Source organism: Necator americanus, chromosome I (assembly GCF_031761385.1).
Source record: "Necator americanus strain Aroian chromosome I, whole genome shotgun sequence".
Lineage (NCBI taxonomy): Eukaryota > Metazoa > Nematoda > Chromadorea > Rhabditida > Ancylostomatidae > Necator > Necator americanus.
The window spans coordinates 25,365,891-25,388,199 of record NC_087371.1 but is presented as its reverse complement, the minus strand read 5'-3'; the positions used below and the strand labels follow the sequence as shown (position 1 = coordinate 25,388,199).

General features: G+C 42.4%; 4 protein-coding genes across 5 annotated transcripts; 1 reads left to right on the top strand and 3 right to left on the bottom strand.

The window, feature by feature from the left end:
- Positions 1–9,597: 9,597 nt before the first annotated feature.
- Positions 9,598–10,766, top strand: RB195_006834 (uncharacterized protein; the record flags this gene model as incomplete). Of its 2 annotated transcripts, XM_064180142.1 has the most annotated exons (4): positions 9,598–9,750; positions 9,911–10,230; positions 10,342–10,440; positions 10,601–10,766. In XM_064180142.1, 4 exons carry the CDS (start codon positions 9,598–9,600, stop codon positions 10,764–10,766), a joined length of 738 nt encoding a protein of 245 aa, XP_064037036.1. The 2 variants fall into 2 exon arrangements, with proteins under 2 accessions (XP_064037036.1, XP_064037037.1); XM_064180141.1 differs by lacking the exons at positions 9,598–9,750; positions 10,342–10,440; positions 10,601–10,766 and having other exon boundaries at positions 9,839–10,312.
- Positions 10,767–11,786: 1,020 nt separating this feature from the next.
- Positions 11,787–12,059, bottom strand: RB195_006833 (uncharacterized protein; the record flags this gene model as incomplete). Its single annotated transcript, XM_064180140.1, has 1 exon — positions 11,787–12,059. One exon carries the CDS (start codon positions 12,057–12,059, stop codon positions 11,787–11,789), a length of 273 nt encoding a protein of 90 aa, XP_064037035.1.
- Positions 12,060–13,690: 1,631 nt separating this feature from the next.
- Positions 13,691–13,996, bottom strand: RB195_006832 (uncharacterized protein; the record flags this gene model as incomplete). The annotated part of the gene is made up of 1 exon (XM_064180139.1): positions 13,691–13,996. The coding sequence occupies one exon, from the start codon at positions 13,994–13,996 to the stop codon at positions 13,691–13,693; it is 306 nt and encodes a 101-aa protein (XP_064037034.1).
- A 1,068-nt stretch (positions 13,997–15,064) lies between these two features.
- RB195_006831 (uncharacterized protein) lies at positions 15,065–15,954 on the bottom strand (the record flags this gene model as incomplete). The annotated part of the gene is made up of 4 exons (XM_064180138.1): positions 15,065–15,199; positions 15,267–15,338; positions 15,683–15,747; positions 15,810–15,954. The coding sequence occupies 4 exons, from the start codon at positions 15,952–15,954 to the stop codon at positions 15,065–15,067; spliced, it is 417 nt and encodes a 138-aa protein (XP_064037033.1).
- Positions 15,955–22,309: the final 6,355 nt, after the last annotated feature.

The following is a 22,309-nucleotide window of genomic DNA, read 5'->3' as shown; positions in this document are numbered from 1 at the left end:
AAGTCCCACAGAGTTTTCGTTAGGTATTTATTTATGTTTTCAGATTTCATAATTCGCTTTTCTCGTTGTTAAGTAGCACTTGCATTCAAAAAACCTTTTGTTCCTATATTTTTAGAAAGTTCGCGTTGCCTAATATTCGTCTCATAGTATCTGTTCGTCTCTATCGCATCAGAAGTCGTGGGCAATGCGATATTTCCGTAAAATAAATCCTTAAATGAGTCAAATTTTCCCTTCTAAGACATCTGTATATCATTTCCAACTAGCTATCTTTCTTTATTTTTTTGATGTTTGTGTTTTTCACAACGGATTTTTGCCTCTTTGGATCTACAAAAGAATATCTAATAGCCAGTCTTAGTTTATTTGCTTAACGTTTCAAGGTAGCTAAGTATGAGTAGAGCCAAACGTTTGGGCTTTACGAGCATTACGAAAATCAGAACACGTTCTTACAGATTTATTGTTGCGCATCTGCTCGCGTAACATTCGGTTGAATTGAGCAACACAGGAACTACTATACCATTCAATTTCGTTTCTTAGAACGCAGAAAAAAGGCGATTCTTGGAAGTGGCGCAAGAGTTGCCAAAACCTTGGCAATAGTTTGAAAGTTTTTAACCCTCCATTTTCTTCTGACGTGACGAAGTCAAAAGTAAATTATGTTAACAAATTAATTTCAACTTTGAAAGTGTGGGGAATCGTGAATTTCTTCAAGCGTTGCTCGTAGCAGTCGATCACAGTACCGTGTTGTACTTTTTAGGTAGGAACTTTCGACGTAATCGGCTAACTCAGAAATGAGTCCTTTTTGAGCATAGGTGATAACATTGAATGTGATATCTGAAGTATGACCTTAAGTCTGATCTTAATGCAATGAAAGACAGCTACTTCTGCAATCTATAGGAAATACTGAAAAAGTGAAGTCCAAGATCATCGGCCGCCCACGTCAGGCGGGTTATCAGCTTTAGGAACATATGCAGTTATACTGAAAGTTCTAAATAAAAGAAAAAAAAGGGATAACTGACGTATCAATTCAATTGGGAGGCACCAACGCATTTCACTACAATTCGTGATCGTTGGGGTTGTGGAACGTGTGTTGGTGTATACAGGGAATTGCGGGGACTAGCCGATAATCAAGTCAGTGTTCTTATCCTCTCTAACAAATCTGATACCAATTTGTCGACCCGGATGCATGATAGAGTTGGTTCGCACCAGGACGGTTTCGAATCATCAACAGTATGGCTACAACTCTAACCGGTACCGCCACACCCGCCCCAAAGTTCTAAACAGAAAGTGTTTTTGCAAAAAAAAAACTCGTAAAGGATAAAGTGGATGAACTCGACAGTCCGTCGTTAATTAATCCGCTTAGTGTGCGCCACCAGGTTCACTTCAATCCAGAATCCTTTGAGGTTTACGAACTTATAGCTAGTCTATACGGTAACTTGCGGGGGATAGCCGATCTATCAAGTCAGTGTTTTTATCCTCCCAGACAAGTTTAGTACCGATTTACCGACGCCGAAGGGATGGAAGGCTTGGTTGGCACTAAAAACAAACATCTTAAAAAGCTCAGTTTTGTATGTAGGTAGTGGTGACATTTCTTCTTTCCCATGTAACATTTAGGGAATCGTTTGAAAGATCTGTAAAAGCAGCTTTGAGGGTTTTTGTAGTGTTTTTTCTTACTGACACTTTGCTCAAGTTGTACATTACTTTTACTACTTATAACTGGTGTGCAAGAAAAATGAGTGTAGATTGTGAGAAGTCTATCACTAATCACAGGGCGGACAATAGTGGAGCCTCTTTCCTATTTTTTATAAAATTTGAAACTTTGTTTTGAAAAGAAACAATAAGGATTGGGTGCAAGAAAACTGAATTCTTCAACTGATGCGTTTCCTTTCGCGACATAGCACAACATGACAAAAGTTCTGAAATCCAAATTTTCTGAGAAAATAGTTTCACAAAAAATTCACCTCACGTGAGAGGACTGGACAAAAGGAAAGACGTCGGAACGTAATTGCTTCTGGTCTTTTCACGTGTGGTAAATCTCCGAGCGGTACGGTGGAGACGCGGTTGGAGTCATGGTTGACCATGGCGAACTGCAGAGACGGGTGGCGGTAGCGAGTACCCTTACACGATCCCAACCGCTACGCTCCACTGCGCCGCGTCGAGTTCTTCGCTCACACAACTGTACGTGCTTCATGTCGTTTTGTCCCAACTATACGTTGACGAGTCCTTCACTGGATTTTTGATAACCAATTTCAGTATGTTTAGCATGAATTACAGACCCCGAAAATTCATACATTTTCGGCCACCGAAGGTCTCGAATAAAATTGTTTCACGCATTCGCCGCTGTATGCTCTGGATACCGAGAATCGACTGGAACAAAATCCGCATTAAGGAGGAAGATAGGATATCAAGAAGATAAGAGTCGAAGTCGTGCTCATCCACGGAACAGCTCGAATCCGTGCAGATACACGAGAAAGATTCGTCCGTTATCTGTAAGCTCCTCCAAACGCAAAAGATTGGTCTTTGATTCGCTAGCAATATCTCCATTTGCCCCGGACCAGTAATACTTAAATTTGTGAAAGCCGCCTGGTTCCTCCATTACATTAGGGCTTCTTGAAGAAATTTGACCACCGAGTTGGTGTTTTTCCTTTCGCGTTTTCTATTTCATACAAGCCAGACACTAACAGCTCTTGTTCAATGGCTGTCCTTAATAAGTACTGCATACCACGCCCACCTTCTTTCTGACGATGTACGATGCAAAGCCTCAGATCGTCTCTCCACCTTTGAAGTAGATTACTCCTAGAAGATCACACCTTTGATAGAGCACCCATTGACGATTTGATTTTTTTTTAATTTCTGGACCATAGTTCAGACAAGGAAGATAGGTGTAGACAGGGTTGTTGTTGGTCTTCTTTGCTACATTATTGATGTTGCTGTATGCTTCCCAGTATTCAGCTATGCGGTTCAGTCGTTCATTCCCCAACTTAGATATATCAATCAATCAATCAGTTTGAACGTCCGTCTAATGCCGGATTTAAGGCTTTTTGCAGTGCTCGCTTCTATCGCTTTCAGTGATATGTAAAATCTAAAACAGGCCCGTTTCCGTTAATTGTTGCCAAAAAAGAGAAATCCTTCCCTAACACCCCTTCTCTCTCTTTTTTTTTCCAAAGAAATACTGATGGAAGATTTCGTCATTATCTTCATGTAGACTTCTTGCTAAAGGTGTGTGTCATAAAGTGGATAAAGTTTCTGGCGTTAATCAATCCACTTGGGATGCACCACAACGTTCACTTCAATTCAGAATCGTTTGAGGTTTACGAACGTGTTACTGGCCTATACAATGACTTGCGGAGTCTAGCCGATGTGTCAAGTCAGTGTTTTTATCCTCTCAGACAAGTTTGGTATCAATTTATCTGGAAATTATTAATTTATTTGGAATGACGTGAACGTCACCATCATAGAGATAAATAATGGTCTACGCGGGGCCAAAGGTGGTTATGGGACGCCATCCACTCTAATACGACTCCCCTCAACATCACTGTGTAACCAAATCATATCGTTTTAGTCATTTTAAATACTGATTAAATCACTTAATGCGAGAATAGAGAGAAGAGTAGAGTGCATTGGCCGAAGTAGGGATAAAGAAGTAGGGAAGAAGAAGAAAAAAAGAAAAGAAAAAAAAAGAAAAATCAATATTTTATTCTGACAATGTAACAATGAGACAGCCCAAGTTCGACATCCTGGCAACTTTTTGCAAGAAGACAGAACGTTGGAACTACACTCTAAAAGATGAAGAGTTCAAAGTCACATAGTTTCAGCAGTTCAAACGCGAATTCAATGGAATATAATGGCCAAAAATCTCAGCTTCAGTGCACATTGTTAGGTCTGGAAGACATTAAATAACTTCGTGATAAGAGCATTTTATGAAGTATTGTACTTTTGGCGGCACATTAAGAAGAAAATTTCCTTCATCTGTATTCTCTCGATGCCGCTACAATTTGAAAGCAATATTCGAAGTATAGTTTCTTTCGAAACAATGTAACAAGTGTTAACATGAAATGACGTCCATTCGTGTTTCATATCATTTCATGTTAGCACTTGTTACATTGTTTCACGTTATCAACTGATGAAGACAACGTTCCACGTCAGATCACGTAAACTGTTAGCTATTATTTAAACAGCTGCTTGCATGCTATGAGACGCCCCACAACGCCTCATTCACTTCTTGACAGATTTACTCGGAGTTACTGCTGCACCACGGAGTACCTATTTCATGTCTTGGAACCCGTTTCACCCCACTCATCTCATTTTATTGTTTTTGGCGTCAGCTCACCAATCCGACGCTATTGGAACTGTCTCACACACAAACAGGTGACAGTATGAAATCGTTACTTAATCATGATGTATAAATAGACTGTGCACATGGATAAGCAGAAAAGGAAAGCAAAAAAAAAAAAACATTTTCTGTATGTATGTAGGGATATAGAGCAGAACGAGATTAATTCAATAGCGAGGAAATTCGAAATTCTCATCTTTATGACTTTCTTGTCATAGGAAGAGAGCACGATAGTTGTTTCCGAATATTGTATGAGTGGCATTCGCAAAGCGTGATATTACCCGGACGGCGCCCTCAAGGAGACAAGTTCATCCTGACGACTTAGTCAAATGGCACCCTCATCCAGTATATTGTGGTGCAAAATCAGCTGAAGAAATATATGAATGAAGTGGATTCAACTGATGAGTATTGTCATTACAATGATTCTGAGCTTTTTCCATGGAGGGAGTACGGTAACTGCTGCAAAATATTACATTAAGTGGCATTCGCAAAGCGAGATATTACTCGGAGAACGGCGCCATATTGGAGGAGTTCCATACGCACGGGTCTTACATGGCCAAATATTTTCCAGATGGGGCTCTCAGAGAGTACCATCCGATTTATTGTGGCGCAAAATTAGCTGAAGAAATATCCGGATGTGAATGGTGCGGGATCAACTGAGGACTACTATCATTATCATTATCATTGTGACTTTTCCAGTGGATGGAACTACGCGAATCGTGTGGGAGTGACATCCAGGTAGTACTCAAAGTAAATATTATACAGATATTACTGGCTCGGAATCAATTCAAGAAGAATACCAGGACGTCACTATTGTGGATTCAACTGAGGACTACTATCATTATCATTATAATTATGACTTTTCCAGTGGATGAAACTACGCGAATCGTGTGGGAGTGACATCCAGGTGGTACTCAAAGTAAATATTATACAGATGTTACTGGCTCGGAATCAATTCAAGAAGAATACCAGGACGTCACTATGTGGATTCAACGAGGACACACATTATCATTATAATTATGACTTTTCCAGTGGATGAAACTACGCGAATCGTGTGGGAGTGACATCCAGGTGGTACTCAAAGTAAATATTATACAGATGTTACTGGCTCGGAATCAATTCAAGAAGAATACCACGATGTCACTATTGTGAATTCAACTGAGGACTACTATCATTATCATTATAATTATGACTTTTCCAGTGGATGAAACTACGCGAATCGTGTGGGAGTGACATCCAGGTGGTACTCAAAGTAAATATTATACAGATGTTACTGGCTCGGAATCAATTCAAGAAGAATACCACGATGTCACTATTGTGAATTCAACTGAGGACTACTATCCTTATCATTATCACTCTCACCGTGACCTTCTTGTCGGATGGTGAAAATTTGCCATCAGTGCTTTAGTATAACTTGGATGCAAAAGTTATGTCTGAGTGTCGTTCCTGTGGAACGCTCACTATGGACTATCCACCCGATTTCACTCTAAAGGAAGAATATTATCGAAATGGAAGTCTCAAGAAGCAGTATTATTCTGGTGAAAGTGGAGCGGAATCAAGTGAGGAGGACAACCAAGTACCCATTATCGATCAGCATTACTATTTTGCAGAAGCAAGACTTTCCACTATAGTGGAGTTCGAAGAAGAAATTAAAAATATATAATCCATCTAACAATTATATATTACTGACTGAAATGAACATAATTACTGGCGGAGATGAGCATAATTATTGTTTTTCATGTACCGTTCATAAATATTTTATAGTCATCAGGTGAGGATCACCACCAGGTTTCCAAATACAGTCTGCATTACTATTGTGCAGAACCAGGACTTTCAACAACAGAAGAAGTATCAGAAACAGTGAGGATGTATAATCGATCTAATAGTTGTATATTACTGAAGTGAGCATGGTTATTGGCGGAGTTGAGCATGATTATTTTTTTTCATGTATTGTAGATAAATATGTCATAATCAGCAAGTGAAGCGGTCCGGGGGTTTTAGAACTTATGGCGCTGACGTAATACCTTCTTTTAAGGGGCAAGAGGTCCTACAAAAAACCCCGCCGGCCAACCAAAAATTTTTTAAACCGGCCAAAGAGTTGTAATTTATAAGGCAAAGAGTTAAAAATGGTATAGCCGATAATAAGTTTTTGTTTTTTTCTCCTTCTTGGTGTTATCTATTTTTTCTCCTAGTGTATTTTTGTTTGTGTTGGGATGGAGGTTATAAGAAGGCCCCCCCTTTCGGGGGCGGGGGAGTTAATTCTTTAGAGACGCAGCGGTGTGTGGGGGGGGGGGGGGGGCCGCCCGTTTGGGGAGTTTTTTTTTCCCTCACCCGGTTGGCCCTCAAATCAAATAAGATTTTGTTTTTGATTAAAATAACTATTAAAGGGGCGGCCAAAAAAAGGGATAAAAAGGGGTGAAAAGGGTTTGAAGGGTTTGAAATGGGGGGTTTATCTTTCCTAACCTCCCTTAATTTACCCCCTACACCACCCTCCACATTCCCCAAAACCAAGAAAAGCGCGAAGAGGTGTGTGGTGTTTAAGGCGTCAGGGTTTCATGTTTTCCTTTTCCCAAAAAGGTATAAAAGGGGCCCCTCTCTTTTTTGTGATGGGTGATCCTCTCCCCATAACATATACGTGTTATTATTTATTAACTGGTGTCGATAAGAAAAAAAACCAATTTGAACGACTACTAACACCACCGTGAGCGGTGGGTAGCTCCCCGTTTCTCCTCACGTATCTTCGCATTAGTCGCCTAGACAACCCGATGCTGAACAACTTGTCCATCATGCTGAATCTCCGGATTGGCACTATCAGCTGTCGCACCCTGCGCTCCGGGACAGGAATCGCTGGAAGAGGCCACAATGGAGGTACGTTTGATATCATCGGATTATGTAGTACACAAAGACATGGACAAGAAGTTTTAAAATTACAGCTAAGCGGCCATCTGATTTTCTTTTCCGACTCAACAGGGCTAACCTGGTCAATAAGAAACGGATTAATTGCTGCTTTTTTTCATCCTTTTTGTGACAGAGTCTCATACATCGACAACGTCACAAAAACCAGCCGCTTTCGTGTAATTCAAGTTTAGGCACCAACGACTGACTATGACGGCAACGAATAGGCCGACTTGCTTCAAATTGTTTCTTAAGCACTGTTATTACGTTTCCAAACTCCTCCGCAAATTAGACATTCCAAATACAAATTTGTCGTTGGAGTCTTTAATGCTAAAGTTGGATGTGGAGAATTGGGAGAGAAATTTATAAGACCATATGGTCTAGGAACGCGCAACCGAAGAGGAAACTTACCAGAAAATGGACATGAATATCTCTTAATATGAATACAAGAAATGCCATTGATTTTGTCTTATCAACGAATCCCTCCGTTTTTCTTGATGAGGACATCATCAGTCGGTTCCACTTTGATCGTGATCTTCGGCTTGCCATGGCAAAAGTTCGTCTGGCGTCTCAATTCCACTATTTTCAAAAGAACCTAAAGTGTAAGACAGTCCTGAATAGATCGATTTTCCGTTCTACTTTGAAGCAGCTCACAACTGCCGCCGATCTAAGTAATTATGAGCGACTAAAAGCTACAATAAAAGTAGCCGCTAGTGCTGCCACATCTAGAACAAAAGAGACCCACATTCCCGATACGACAAGAAGACTGTATGAAATTCGACATCGACTTTTACATCAACAGTCTGTTAAAAAACACTGGAATTTTTTATCGTTGGCAAAGCACTGCGACTCTATGAAAACAGACGTCGAACAGAAACATCTGATGAGATTACATCAAGCAATCTCTAGAAGTGTTGGCCTTCGAAGAGCTTTACAGACTAACCAAATCTTCACAAAAACATTGACACAACTAAGGAAAGAAGACGGCTCTTCGCGGAATCTCCTGCTAACGTCGCCAAGTCGAAGAATTCTATAACCGATTATTCTCCTCAAATAGATTAGCTGCATCAATACCATGGTATCAACTCGACGATGTGCCACCAATCCTAGCAGATAAGGTCACCCGTGCGGTAAAGAAAATGAAGCTAGGAAAAGCACCAGGTCCAGATTCGATCACTGCCGAATTGCTGATAAGTGGATATGATGTGTTCAAGATTCCTTGATCAAACTTTTTAATGATTGTCTTGAAAGAGAAAAGATCCCGGTTACGCTTCCCATCTCCTATACAAGACCTATATATTACTGCAGGACTCTTCAGTACTGTTGATTAAAAAAGGAGAACAATTTGATACCAACAACTACCACCAAGTTGCACTGTTGCCCGTCATATATAAAGTATTTAGTTCGATCATTTTACAAAGAATGATGGCTTCCCTAGAAATCAACCAACCCATCAAACAAGCTGGCATTCGCCGCATTTTTTCCATCCTAGATCACGTTCACGTCATTAACAAATTGATAGAGAAAAGTCTTGAGTATAATTTTTCACTGTACATAGCTTTCGTTGACTACTCGAAAGCGTTTGATGTTTGTGGAACATAACATAATCTGGACATCATTATATCGGCAAGGAGTTCATCCTAAGATGATTTGTCTTCTGTCGAACATCTACACATCAGCTGTAACATTCGAAATATGTGACAATCAAGTTCCTATCAACGCTAGACGATGTATTCGACAAGGAGACCCTATCTTTCCTGTCCTCTTCACACCCGTTCTGGAAACCGAACCATAAATGGGCTCCGTTTAAGTCATCTCAAGTACGCTGATGATGTAGTTCTCTTCGCGCACAAACCACAAGAACTCCGCTTAATGCTTCAAGGAAATGAGAGACAAAAGCCAAATTGTGGGACTGAAAATGAATTCCTCTAAGACACTTGTCGTGACCGATTCCGAATAAATAGCGATATTCACTGATGGATCTCCTATACATTACTGCAGGAACTTTGTTTATCTTGGTCAATGCATATCTTTTGATAGGAATCAAACAACTGAGCTAAATAGACGAATTCGCTCCGGTTGGAACACTTTCAATCGATTCCGTGCATATTTCACAAACAGAAGATTTCCAATGAAGTTCAAACGTCGGCTTTATACAAAATGTGTGGAACCTTGTCTCCTCTACGGCTGTGAAACTTGTTCTAAAAGAAGCAAGGATCTCAATGCGCTAGAGATAGCTCAACGCCAAATAATGAGAAGAATGCTTGGGGCAACTCTTCTTATGTATCGTACGAACTTGTGGTTGAAAAAATACTGCAAAACTCCCAAATATCAGGACTAGAGCGATTGAAATTAAATGGACGTGGGACAGAAAGATGTATGCTGCAAAGGACAACCGATGGACGAAGATGATTGCCAAAAGGAGACCATGGATTTGTGAACGACAAGCTGGCCGACCAAAAACAAGACGGAGAGATTCGTTCGTATCGGATTTTGGAAAAACATGGAGGCGAATCGCCACTACTGATGTAAGCAGATGGAGACGAAACATGCAACGACACATTTTAACATTGTGATATCGTTCAATAAATAAATGAACTACGTATAGTATTCAATATGACATCAACCCTGGCGACGCGGCAAGGTCTTTTGACGCGCTCAGGAAACCGTCTGTCGACAATCATACAGGAAGAGTCCGAAATCATCAATGCGTACGTCCATTCTTCAATGGAGGCAGCTGAAATTTCGGCACTTCGGAAACGGATACGCACAGCCAAAACGGCAATTGGCACCGAAGCAAACAAGCTAGAGGCTGCAATGGAGAAATTCAGCGAAACAGTGGACAGGTTGAACAACAAGACGCAGTCACTCCCAGAGATTATTGAAAGGATTGAAACAAATACTACAGCAGCACAAATTCTTCTGTACAACGCGAACAAAGCGCTGGCAAGGCTAATCCGACTTCAAGAGGAGCTTGAATTCAACCAGGAACAAAGCTCGCTTAACAGGTGTAAAGTTCCGGAAATCAAACTCGCACCAATCCCAATTCCAAAATTCAGCGGAAACCTCTGGGAATGGGAGACCTTCTGAAAATCTTCCGACCACACCGTGAATTCCAGAAACATTGACAACCTCTTCAAGTTCAACTACCTTCTTGACGCCCTCGAAGGAGACGCAGAAGAATCTGTTTCGAGGTCTCGGGAAGTACCTACCAATTGGTGATTGAGCATCTGAAGGAGAAATATGGCGACAAACAGGCTTTGATTGATCAACTTTTGAAGAATCTCCACGGAGCACGCGCCCGAACCGACAGTCTAGAAGACCAGGAAGCACTTTGCGAGCAACTTCACTCTATAACTTCGCAACTGACACTCAAAGGGGAACACGTCGACAATGTTTTCCTGCAAAAGGAGCTGCTTGCGAAGTTCTCGGTGGATGTTCAGAGGCATATCTTGCGGCAGAAAACGCAGTTGAAGAACGAAGGAAATTGGAGTACGGCAGCTTTGCTCTCAGCAGCAAAGGAGCATATCAATACCGAGCTTAAGATCAATCGCCAAGTTGAACATAGCCTAGGAAGTGGAAAAATGGAGAAAACAAATGCTGGAAAAGAATAAATATTTCGGCAAAACAGAAGTAGTCCCACGTGTAGCACCTTGTTTCTACTGCCATAAAAACGGACATCCAGGAGACTGTGGCGAAGTCACTTCTCGGGAGCAACGAGTACAAATGATGAGAATGCAGAATCTCGGCCACAATTGTGGAGGAAAGGATCACTGGGCCACGAAATGCCCCAAAGGTACTTGCAGAATCTGCGGACAAGCCGGACACCACACGTCCATTTGCAAAGAACTCTTCAGCTCTCAGGAACCCCGTCAAAAGCCTCCACTCCGAGAAGTACCAAGGAAGCAGGGAACGAAGCCTCAACTACCCAAGGCCAAGACTTCGAAAATAAATACGGTCGGTTCGAATGACGGTAGCAAAGGGGAAAGGAAAGCTTCAGACGCAGTTTTTTACGTCAGCAACACAACGAAGGTTTTCATTCTGGCAGGACAAGCCAGAGACTTAATCCGACAACAAAAGTCGCCCAGTGGTTCCTCCTTTCGCGTGGGACACGAAGAGGATCATAATTTTTTTTGGAGGACTTCGTGAAGAAATCTGACCATCTTGTCGGCGGTCTTCCTGAAGTGCGCTTAATATCGCGGGGAACCCAGTCGGCCCTGGTCCAACGGTTGTCGTTAAAGCGCATCGGCCCACCTTATTTTACTTTCCTGGACAAACACAAACCTCAATGGCTGGCGTAGGAGTGAACTTCGAATCCCGTTCCTCACTTGCGTGAAGCAGGATATTCTTAGCATCACTCTCTAGATTGCGCGTTGAATGACGCTCACCGCGTTTTCTTCCTGCTTGCGAAATGTCCAGGTTACCGGAGTATAGGTCAAAGCAGGAAGAACTGTGGTGTTGAAGAGGTGAGCACGGAGCCGGATGTCCTTGGTCTTCTTCACTACATCCTCGATGTTCTTATACGCTACCCAAACCGCTCGTCTCCTCCTACCCAGCTCGGGGGTCAGTCGTTCTTCATGTTCAATTCTCGACCCAGATAAACGTATCTGGTGCATTCGGATATTTTCGTTCCGCTGAGCGTGAATGAGGCTTCCAAAAGCCATCCGTCACGCATGAATATCGTCTTTTGCAGATTCAGTTGAAGACCGATGCATCCACATGTTTCGTCGAACTCAGTCAAGATTCGTTCCGCTTGGCTGATGCTAGATGTTATCAGTACAATGTCATCAGCAAAGTCCGAATGGTGTAGCTGCCGACCGTCAGCCTTCACTCCCATAATGTCCCATTCTAGCTTTCGCACTGCTTTCTCGAGGGTGGCGGTGAATATTTTAGATGAGATTGTATCACCCTGTCGCGTACCCTTCTCTTCGCGTCAATGATGATACTCTTGTAGAATGGCGGAATTCCGTTCGTAAAGTTGCTGTACAACTCTCGAAGTACCCTTATAGTACTTAGTAGGGACCCCTTGTTTGTCCAGTGCTTCCATGACCGCCTTGGTCTCAGCTGAGTCAAAAGCCTTCTTCAAGTCGATGAAGGGGAGACAGAGCGGTATTTTGCACTCTCGTGATACCTCGAAAGGTTTCGAAACAGTGTGAATGTGGTCGATCGTGCTGAATCACTTTCAAAACCCTCCTTGCTCTCATGGCTGTCCTTCATCCAAGACTTTTTCGATCCTAATATGGATCCCCGCGTAAAGAGTGTAGATGAGAAGCAGTAAGTAGATTTGGCGATAGTTGCCGATTTCATGTGGATCTCCCTTTTTATACAACAACACGGTCTTACTCGTCTTCTACTGTTTAGGAACCTTGCATTCCGACAGCTAACGTGTAAAAAGCCTCGCCAGGGTGTTGATCAGTACTAGCAGAAGGTTCTTCAGGTGTTCTGGTTTTATTCTATCGTGATCGAGTGCCGTACGATTTCTTACCGACGTGATAGCATGTAGTACTTCGAACAAAGAACCTCTGGAATGACATGTCCGTCTTTCCTATGTCTTTTCTCGGACGGTGAGGAGGCAAGTGGACATAGCTGTCGAAGAGATCAGAGTAGAAATCGTAGATGAATTTCTACATTCCCGTTTCTCGATACAATGGTTGTTCCCTTCGGGTTCCGGAGAGCAGTCATCCTCGTCTTGCGACTGGCGAAGTCTCGACGGGCATAGCGGATGCTTTTTCCCTCCTCTGCAGCTTCAGCCAGCACTTCTGCTGATCTCTCTCTAAGGTCTTCATTTATCAGCTCTCTGCAAAGCCTCGCAAGGTCGGCTGGTTTCCTGCGGCTAGTGCTGCTCACGCTGGCATATCAGCTCAAGAGTTTTGAGACGCAGCCGTTTCTTGGTGGTTTTAAAACTTTCAGCCTTGCTCGTGCAGTCATGAAAGTGTTTAACGAGCCGGTCATGTTCCTCGTCGATGATGTCCATTCTTCTCAAAAGCCGGCTAGCGTAGCGAAGAGATCCCAGTTAATAATAGTTCTGAGATTTCGCTTTCTAAACTTGGCGGCTTTCTTTTCTCTCCTTGTGAAGGAAAATCCTCGGAGGAGGAGGCGATGGTCCGATCCCGTATAGAAGTTTAGCACAACAGCGACATCCGTGAGGCAGAACCTTTTACTGATGATGATGTGGTGCACTTCATTACGGTACTCTCCACCTGGTAACTCCCACATCAAACGTAGAGAGGAGGGCTTCTGAAATTGGGAGTTCCCATGGATGGTCTTATTCGTCATGATGAACTCGGAGAGCCTCTCTGCTGTTCATTCCATTGTAGGCTGCTTTATATTGTCCCTATATAAAGTTCCTCAGGCGTTCTTTTTGGACCAATTATGAACTTGTAGAAGGCAGATCTCCAGATCCGTATAGAAGGTTTCGACTTCTTCTTCTCCCTAGCTTGATGTTGGAGCGTAAGCGACGAAGATTGTCTAGGCTGGGGTTGGACCACATCTTCTCATTCGCAGACATTCGATTCGGGTCGTAAGTTGTTCGAAAGAGTCGATGTTCTCTGCCATACTCGTGTTGACAAGGACGCAAATTCCACCAACACCTCCACTGTCGCCTGTTTCTAAGAACAGTTCTTCCCTACTTTCATATAAAGCGTTGAGAGGGTGGCATCGTCTCGTCTTGGTCAGTCCGATGACGTCGTACTTATTCTTCTTGGCTTGCATCATCAGATCTTCGATGGTCGCTTCCGATGCAAGCGTACGTGCGTTATAAGTACAGATCGTCATCGAAGTCCTTTTCCGCCTATATAACATATATGACTCCTGCAACTCCGTCTCTCCTGGCGCTACCCCACCAGGCTTTCCTCAGGAATGAGGAGACTCTTGTCTATTACTGTGACATGCGTAAAATTTTAAAACTCATGGGCAGGTTGCAAGCCTCTAGTCCCACGAGTTTTTGGGGAGAACCTCGCGTTCTCCCGGAGTAGACAGGTGGAGCTTATTTGTTGGAGGCGACTCCAAACTGCCTTCTTTGCACCACCCAGTCACTTGATTGCAAGCTTTTGGCAGGACCGACGTGCGGGATACAGGGATGTCATGAGTCAGTTTTAGCTCAGCAAAAACAGGCCATCTCCTGAATCCAACAGCGTCTCTGAGCAAGCACAAGATCACTTTTGGTTCGCGATTAGCCACCTATCTACCATCAGGGGATGCGCCACGTAGCCACGCGACTGACCGGCTGTGATCTTTTCAATGAGGGAGATCCGATCCGAATAACATCATAGTTATTAATTAAAAGATTTCTGGGCATTATGTGTATAATCAGCAACAGTATGTTGCGGATCATACGCGGTTTATTTCGAAAAATACATCCTATCCTATTTGCGACCATCCTATTCTGCTGCTGTGTAGCAGTGCGGTAACAGTCTGAAGGGATTATAGATCGCCTTATGTGCGGGGACAAGCCAGCCGCAAGTGTGACGATATTTTGACAAAAGATGTTCTGGCAGAGATGAGGGACGTTTTGTGTGAAGTACTTTTGAACACACAAAATACATGGAAACATCATTCGCCAATTGACTTGTCTAAGACTGGCTTTTTATTCTCAAAAATCCAGTTTAATCAGAGGGGAAGGAACTGTCTATGTATGGAGTTCCCTAATGTCCTCTCAACTCTCATAAATCAAAGGAAGAGATTTAACGCGGTGGAAGGATCGTTATTCCCTATTTTTTTCGCAGCCTTCCTTTACATACTTGAATGTGTTCAAGGATATTGAGCAGAGTTTATTGATCAGTCTATATCATCTACAGCTTATTACAGGAACTGTGGAGGCAGTGAGTCTGTACAAAATGATGTTCAGATCAAATCTCGTTCTTCCTTGGGAAAAATCGTTTCCAGGTTCAGTACACCGATGTTGAAGATACGTTTTGGCAATCCTCCGGGTGATATGTATTGGTCGGGGATGCGGAATTTCACTTTTCGCTGTCCTGGCTAAACAATTATGCATCTTACCAAAGTGAAGTGAATGACGAAGCAGATCAAAATTTCAATTGGCTACCTTCAAGCCGTCGTCGCAGTCATGGTACACTTTGAACACTGGGTCAATGTTGGTGGTTTCACGTTCCGAACCCTTAAAATAACCATTGTACTGCTGAGACTCATCCCTTCACTATGAATGATGCACAAAAGTCCAGTCGAGCTAAATCAGTAGTAAATCAGTGCCTGGTGCTTGGGATATGGCGGAGGTTTGCGCCAAAGTTCATTTGTGGCCAAGATGATGGATCTTGCATGTTCAAGAAAGATGTTTTCACTTCTGCGCTGTGGTTCGAACCTCTTTGTTCTTTAGATCACTCTCTTACTACGATCCGAAAACTCAATAATAACTCCAGAAATTCATTAGATGTAGAAATGAACGTCTTCTCATGGCTGAGTTAATGCGCTGTCAAGATTTTCTAAGTATTCTGTTTGTCTCACCTTCAAGGTGAACTCTCCTTTAGCGTCGGTGAATCCTTGGGCGAGAAGGTCGTCAGGATCTGGACCTGCATGAAAAATTTATTTTCACATTACAATTAGTATCGGTGGGCTGAATATATGCTCTTACCATCGTCCTCATCCCACAGCTTCACTGTCACTCCTGCGGCTGGCTTATCCCCACACATAAGGCGACCGGTAATCCCAACAGACTGTTGACGCACTGCTACGCAGCAGTAGACGAGGGTGGTCAGCGAGAGTAGGATAGTATGCATTTTTCGAAATAATCTGCAATTAACATACAGTTGCTGATCATGCATATAATATTTTAATCTAATCTTTGAATCATAAGGATCTTGTTATGATAGTTATGATGCTATTCCAGGACGAAGTCCCAAATGTAACGAGTTCGCGGTAACTGAAGCGAGATGAGAGTCTAAGATACGAAATGTGTAGTGAGGTGAATTCTGTATGTGAATAGATATCTGAATCATCAAGTGTGGAGTGAAGTACAGGGATTGCTAATTTTCAGAGCTATTTAAAGAATACCTAGACGTTTTTGATTGAGGCTTCTCTTATCATTCTCAAGATAGGGGCGCTTTCCGGTCGTTTTTTGGCAGCAACATGCGGAGGCGGAACTTCGATGCCTTGGACATCAAACTCACCTGACATCTTATCTCGCTTCAATAGCATACGAAAAAAGTAACTGTGGTAACCTACGCAGCCCTTACAGTGAATCACCGTTACGGATGGTTAATCACTGCTAATTACCAATGCAGTGCCGTTCTGAGCAGAGCTTTCCACAGACTGTGTTGTATTGCAGTGTGAACTGAGAACACTTTTAAGTCATTTCAAAATCTTTGTAATGCTGCTTCTTCTTCCTCCCATTGGAGGTGGGCCGATCCCTGCAGCAGTGCAACGCTGGGCCGACCCGTGACGAGGTGCGAGCAAGCCCACCACCTCATCCGGTCCCAAAAATCAAATAACCTTAACGAGACTCATTCGAATCTCTATCGAAGGTTAATTCGATAAGAACAGAAACTAAACTTTGATCTTAGCCAAAAGGCCGAGAAGCGATGCGGTTAGGGTCCAACACCTGGTCCAGCGCAGCGGATGAGTCGTACTCCATACGGGCAGCGCAGCGCAGTGCGCAGATACGCCCCCTCCAAGCCTCAATATCAGTTTTAGGATAGTATAAGGTTGAAAAACAAGTCGCAAGCGTTATTCAAATCGGTAACCAAGCTCGCTTACATGTCAAATGACAAAGAGTCTTACTATGAAGACAGACGCAGGGTGAGAAATTCTCCACTTGATAATATTATTCAGCATTTTAAAAACACTGCCCATTTCTGAGTACATCTTTGAAAAAAGAAACCACCACTCATTTCTCAACCAAGTATCAAAGAAAGATGAATAAGGAGCCTGCTAATAAAAATGACAAACAAAGTAGAGCGAACGGGAAAAGCACAACTTGTTCTTCAGCCTTATACAATCGCGAAATTGTTGTAGAAACTGCATGTTCGTATTCTGGCTCCTGCCCTTGATTTCTTACCTGTCCCTACGTTCCTTGCGCGAGCGTGCACTGCGCTGAGTTGCCCGTATGGAGTACGACTCATCCGCTGAGCTGGACCAGGTGTTGGCCCCTAAACGCATCGCTTCTCGGCCTTTTGGCTAAGATCAAAGTTTAGTTTCTGTTCTTATCGAATTAACCTTCGATAGAGATTCGAATGAGTCTCGTAAAGGTTATTTGATTTTTGGGACCGGATGAGGTGGTGGGCTTGCTCGCACCTCGTCACGGGTCGGCCCAGCGTTGCACTGCTGCAGGGATCGGCCCACCTCCAATGGGAGGATAAAGAAGAAGCGGCAATAGTTCCAAGGACCCAGCACCGTTAGTTGTAAATTCTTCTCTAGTTCTTTCCGTTGTCAGGACTATGTTTCTATATGTCTGATTTTTTGGAGAGTTATCTTGAGAGGCATGTTCTCGCTATGCTATGGAGTAAATAGTCCAAAAAACGTCAGAGGTACTCCTGACTAACCTTTTCTGTTCATTTCCAATCATAACAGAACCATTTAACTCTTCCCGTCGGAAATAGGCCGATCCCTGCGGCAACGCAACAATGGGCCGACTTCTGATGAAGTTCGAGGGCCAAGTTCTCGTGTGAATGTATGGGATATTCCGTTTTTTGTGTTTTTGGTTTTTTAATGTTTTTTATGGCTCCAGTTTATGGTTTTTTTTTCGTACGTTCTACCTTTGGCATCTGATTTCGATCCTCCGCAAACCCCAAAAATGATTAATTGATTAAAAAAAGGGTTCCCTGAAGGGAGCAAACAATCGCATTTCTTCAAATTCCTATTGGTACGTCTGATTCATGTCAGTTACCCTACTGGATTTATTCTATTTCCTATCATGATATGTAGTTCCTTTCTTGTCATTCCTGAATATCTCTAACTCATCTTTTGTTAGACTTTTTCTTTTACTTTAGCGAAAAAAAAAACGGACTGGGTATGACTATTGGAAGCAGGGTACTGAAATCAAAGAGGTTGTGAGAAAAGAGCCGCTACTTTTTTTCCGAAATGGGCAACTAAAAAAAGGAAACCTGAGCAAGACGATGTTCATAAACAACGGATAGGTTTTCGATGCTCGCTTAACTGAGCGAATAAATCCTGGTGCTCCGGGTAGCTGTATCTAATTCGGGAAACGAACATGATGAACAACCTGACCTTCGAGCTGAGCAGGAGGAAGCGAGCGAATTGAAGGGAATACAAAGACATCGAGGATTTAGTGAAGAAGAACAGGAAGAGTTGGTGAGGTACGAACGAACTGATTCTGCATACTTGTTTTACTAGTTCACACTAAAATTATGTTATTACATTTTCTCCCTTTTTTAGATGTTAATTGATCTCACATAATGAAACGTTTCCCTCATTAATATTGAGCAATGATTCGTGATATTATTGCTCCGCTTGAAGTTGGTCAAAACATCTTAGTTCCCTCAAAAAGTAGAAATATGGATAATTTTAAAGGCAATATTCGAAACGAGAAGGAATATTCTCTAATTCATACATTTGTATTTGTAACTAAATGATTGCAATCAATAACTAAATGATTTTTAAAGGCATCACCCTATGAATCTGAGGTGGTGCAGATTTCAGGTGGAGTATTCTTATAAGGGATAGTAGATTATGGAAAGGAGAGTGATTCCATCCATTTCTTCCTAATTGCCGTAAAAAACGGCCCGGAAGATGCGGCGCGTGCACAATGCTGACGCGCTCCAGTCGAACTCCTTGTAGAAAATAGTGCGCCAGAACGCCCGAAGCCGTATCTTCCGGGCCGTTTTTTACGGCAATTAGGAAGAAATGAACGGAATCACTCTTCTCCGTATAGTCTTCTACGCCGTATACGAATACTCCACCTGAAATCCGTACCACCTCAGATTCGTGGTGTGATGCCTTTAAATGACTAAAAAAGAAACGATTCGAGTCCGTGTTTGCTGCGAGTGATCTAAGAAAACCCTTAGGTCATTCTACTCTCAAAGTCAAGTTCACTTCCGCTCATCGATAGTGACACTCTTCTCGAGGCAGAAGTCCGGAAACTGAGAAGGAAAACATTATATAGTTGAAATTGAATTGATGAGGTCAGTGACTACTACTTTCTCATCCATTTTGCTAAAAAAAAGTGGCACATCTTCTCTCGTTTCCCCTTTGATTTCAGTACCCAGCTTCCTTTAGTCACACTTAGTGCGTTCTTTTTTTTGAGGCCACGTAAGTCTAGACTGGCTAGATGTGATACCTCTCTCAAAAGCAGAATGATAGTGCTCGGATCTGACTGAGGTCGAACCTTCCAATCTTCATCATGCGCCGCTGTTCACAGATAATATTAAAAGCTGATATCAAAACCCATGGGTAACAGCCTACAAAACAGCCACTAACTTCTGTCCCAAAATCCGTCGCCGACGGATGAATCCATCGCAAACCGTCGAAACTCTTGGGGTTAAGCAAAATTAAATTTTGGAAATACGATTTGAAAGCAAATAAGCTGCTAATTTCAAATATTTCTCAAGACTTTAGTTTTGACATATGTGTGGCCTGACAGCAAGCAAAGTTCCCCCAAAATTCGTTAATAACTTTCACACTTCCGCAATCCTGCCATCGGCATATGCGACGGATATATCTCCGTGGAAGGAAGAGGTGTTCATGGAATTTGGGCTTATTTTTCAAAATTAGACGAAATGCTTATTATATTCGTAATCAGGAGGTTATTTAGAACATTTTGGTACACCACATCATATGTGGGTTCGAAATTTCCCTTCTCTTCGGAAATTGACAAAAGTGCTCCATTCAAGGTTAATAAAAAAGACCATACATTCCAGCTAGGAAAAATCTGCTCCAAGTTTTCCATTTTCTAAGTGAATAATCTGTCCTTGACAATAGTTCAAATTGTAAGTTTCTAGGTTTGAAGGTGTCTAGCTTCTTCAATGTCAGACTTACAACTTTGTCCTGTTTCGTAGATTGTTCCAATTTTTGAATAGCTGTCAACGCCTTATAATGGATGCTTAAGTATCGCAATTCAGTACTTGTCAAGGACTCTTCTTTCTTAACAAGACATGGTTAAGGAGCTCACATTGGATGACAGCTGGTCGTGAATTTCGAGTGATCAAATTGGAGAGATAGAGATGTATCCGCCGGAAAGGCCAATAGCAGAATTGCGGAGGTGTGAAAGTAATTTCGAAGGTTGGGGAAGCTTTGCATCTTTTCGGGCCACAAATTTGTCAAAATTAAACTCTTGAAAATTACTTGAAATCATCACCTCATTTGCTTTTGAATGATGTTCTCAAAAGTTAATTTTGTACACTCCCAAGAATTCCGACGGTTTGCGTCGGATTTTGGGACAGAAGTTAGTAGTGATACTGTACTAATCGACACTGTAAACAATGTTATGATAATGTGATGCAAACGGTGATCGGTCCGGGAGCAACATCTCCTCCAGCGCTTCCGTTGTCCTCTATGATCGTGGTATGCTGGATGCCATGGTGTTTTGAATCTCTCATGCGAAGAAGGATAGTGCATAGGTCGTTGCAGATTCAGGCGTATGTAGTACTGATTAAACGCCAAACTGACATTGGGCTCCGGAACATAGGAATCAAAGGAATCAATCAAGACACAAGAAAGAACGTACGAAATGCTGATAATTAAATCAGGAGGAAAAATGTAACAAAAGGTGAGGTACAGACATCCAGGATTGACAAGAAAGAAAGCGCATTTCATGATAAAACGGAAATAGAATAAAGCCAAGAAGGTAACTGGCACGAATGAGACGTACCAATAGGAATTTGAAGAGATGTGATTATTTGCTCCCTTCAGAGTACTTATTTTTTAATTAACCATAATTCTTTACGGGACTCATAACCAGGAAAAAATCGGGAAATCGGGAAGAAATCAACCGGAAAATTCAGGATCAGACCAGATGCGGAGGGTAGGGGGTGGTAGGTGGGGAGAGAACATACTAAAAAAACATAAACTGGAGTCATAGAGAACACTGAAAAACAAAAAAAAACATAAGGAATACCACACCAAAGCACTCATGCGAGAACTTGGTACTTTAGTATCAGTATCTCAGGATTTCGCTCGTATGAACTGCGCTGAATTGCCTGCAATGGGTACATTGAGGTGTTCGCATTTGTACGCGGGTGAGGTGCATAAACTGGAACTATAAACAACATTAAAAAATCGAGAACATAAAAAGTGAATACTATACCATAGCACTCACACGAGAACTTGGCCCTCGAACCTCATTAGAAGTCGGCCCATTGTTGCGTTGCCGTAGGGATCGGCCTATTTCCGACGGAAAGAGTTAAATGGTTCTGTTATAATTGGAAATGAACAGAAAAGGTTAGTCAGGAGTACCTCTGACGTTTTTTGGACTATTTACTCCATAGCATAGCGAGAACATGCCTCTCAAGATAACTCTCCAAAAAATCAGACATATAGAAACATAGTCCTGACACGGAAAGAACTAGAGAAGAATTTACAACTAACGGTGCTGGGTCCTTGGAACTATTGCCGCTTCTTCTTTATCCTCCCATTGGAGGTGGGCCGATCCCTGCAGCAGTGCAACGCTGGGCCGACCCGTGACGAGGTGCGAGCAAGCCCACCACCTCATCCGGTCCCAAAAATCAAATAACCTTTACGAGACTCATTCGAATCTCTATCGAAGGTTAATTCGATAAGAACAGAAACTAAACTTTGATCTTAGCCAAAAGGCCGAGAAGCGATGCGTTTAGGGGCCAACACCTGGTCCAGCTCAGCGGATGAGTCGTACTCCATACGGGCAACTCAGCGCAGTGCACGCTCGCGCAAGGAACGTAGGGACAGGTAAGAAATCAAGGGCAGGAGCCAGAATACGAACATGCAGTTTCTACAACAATTTCGCGATTGTATAAGGCTGAAGAACAAGTTGTGCTTTTCCCGTTCGCTCTACTTTGTTTGTCATTTTTATTAGCAGGCTCCTTATTCATCTTTCTTTGATACTTGGTTGAGAAATGAGTGGTGGTTTCTTTTTTCAAAGATGTACTCAGAAATGGGCAGTGTTTTTAAAATGCTGAATAATATTATCAAGTGGAGAATTTCTCA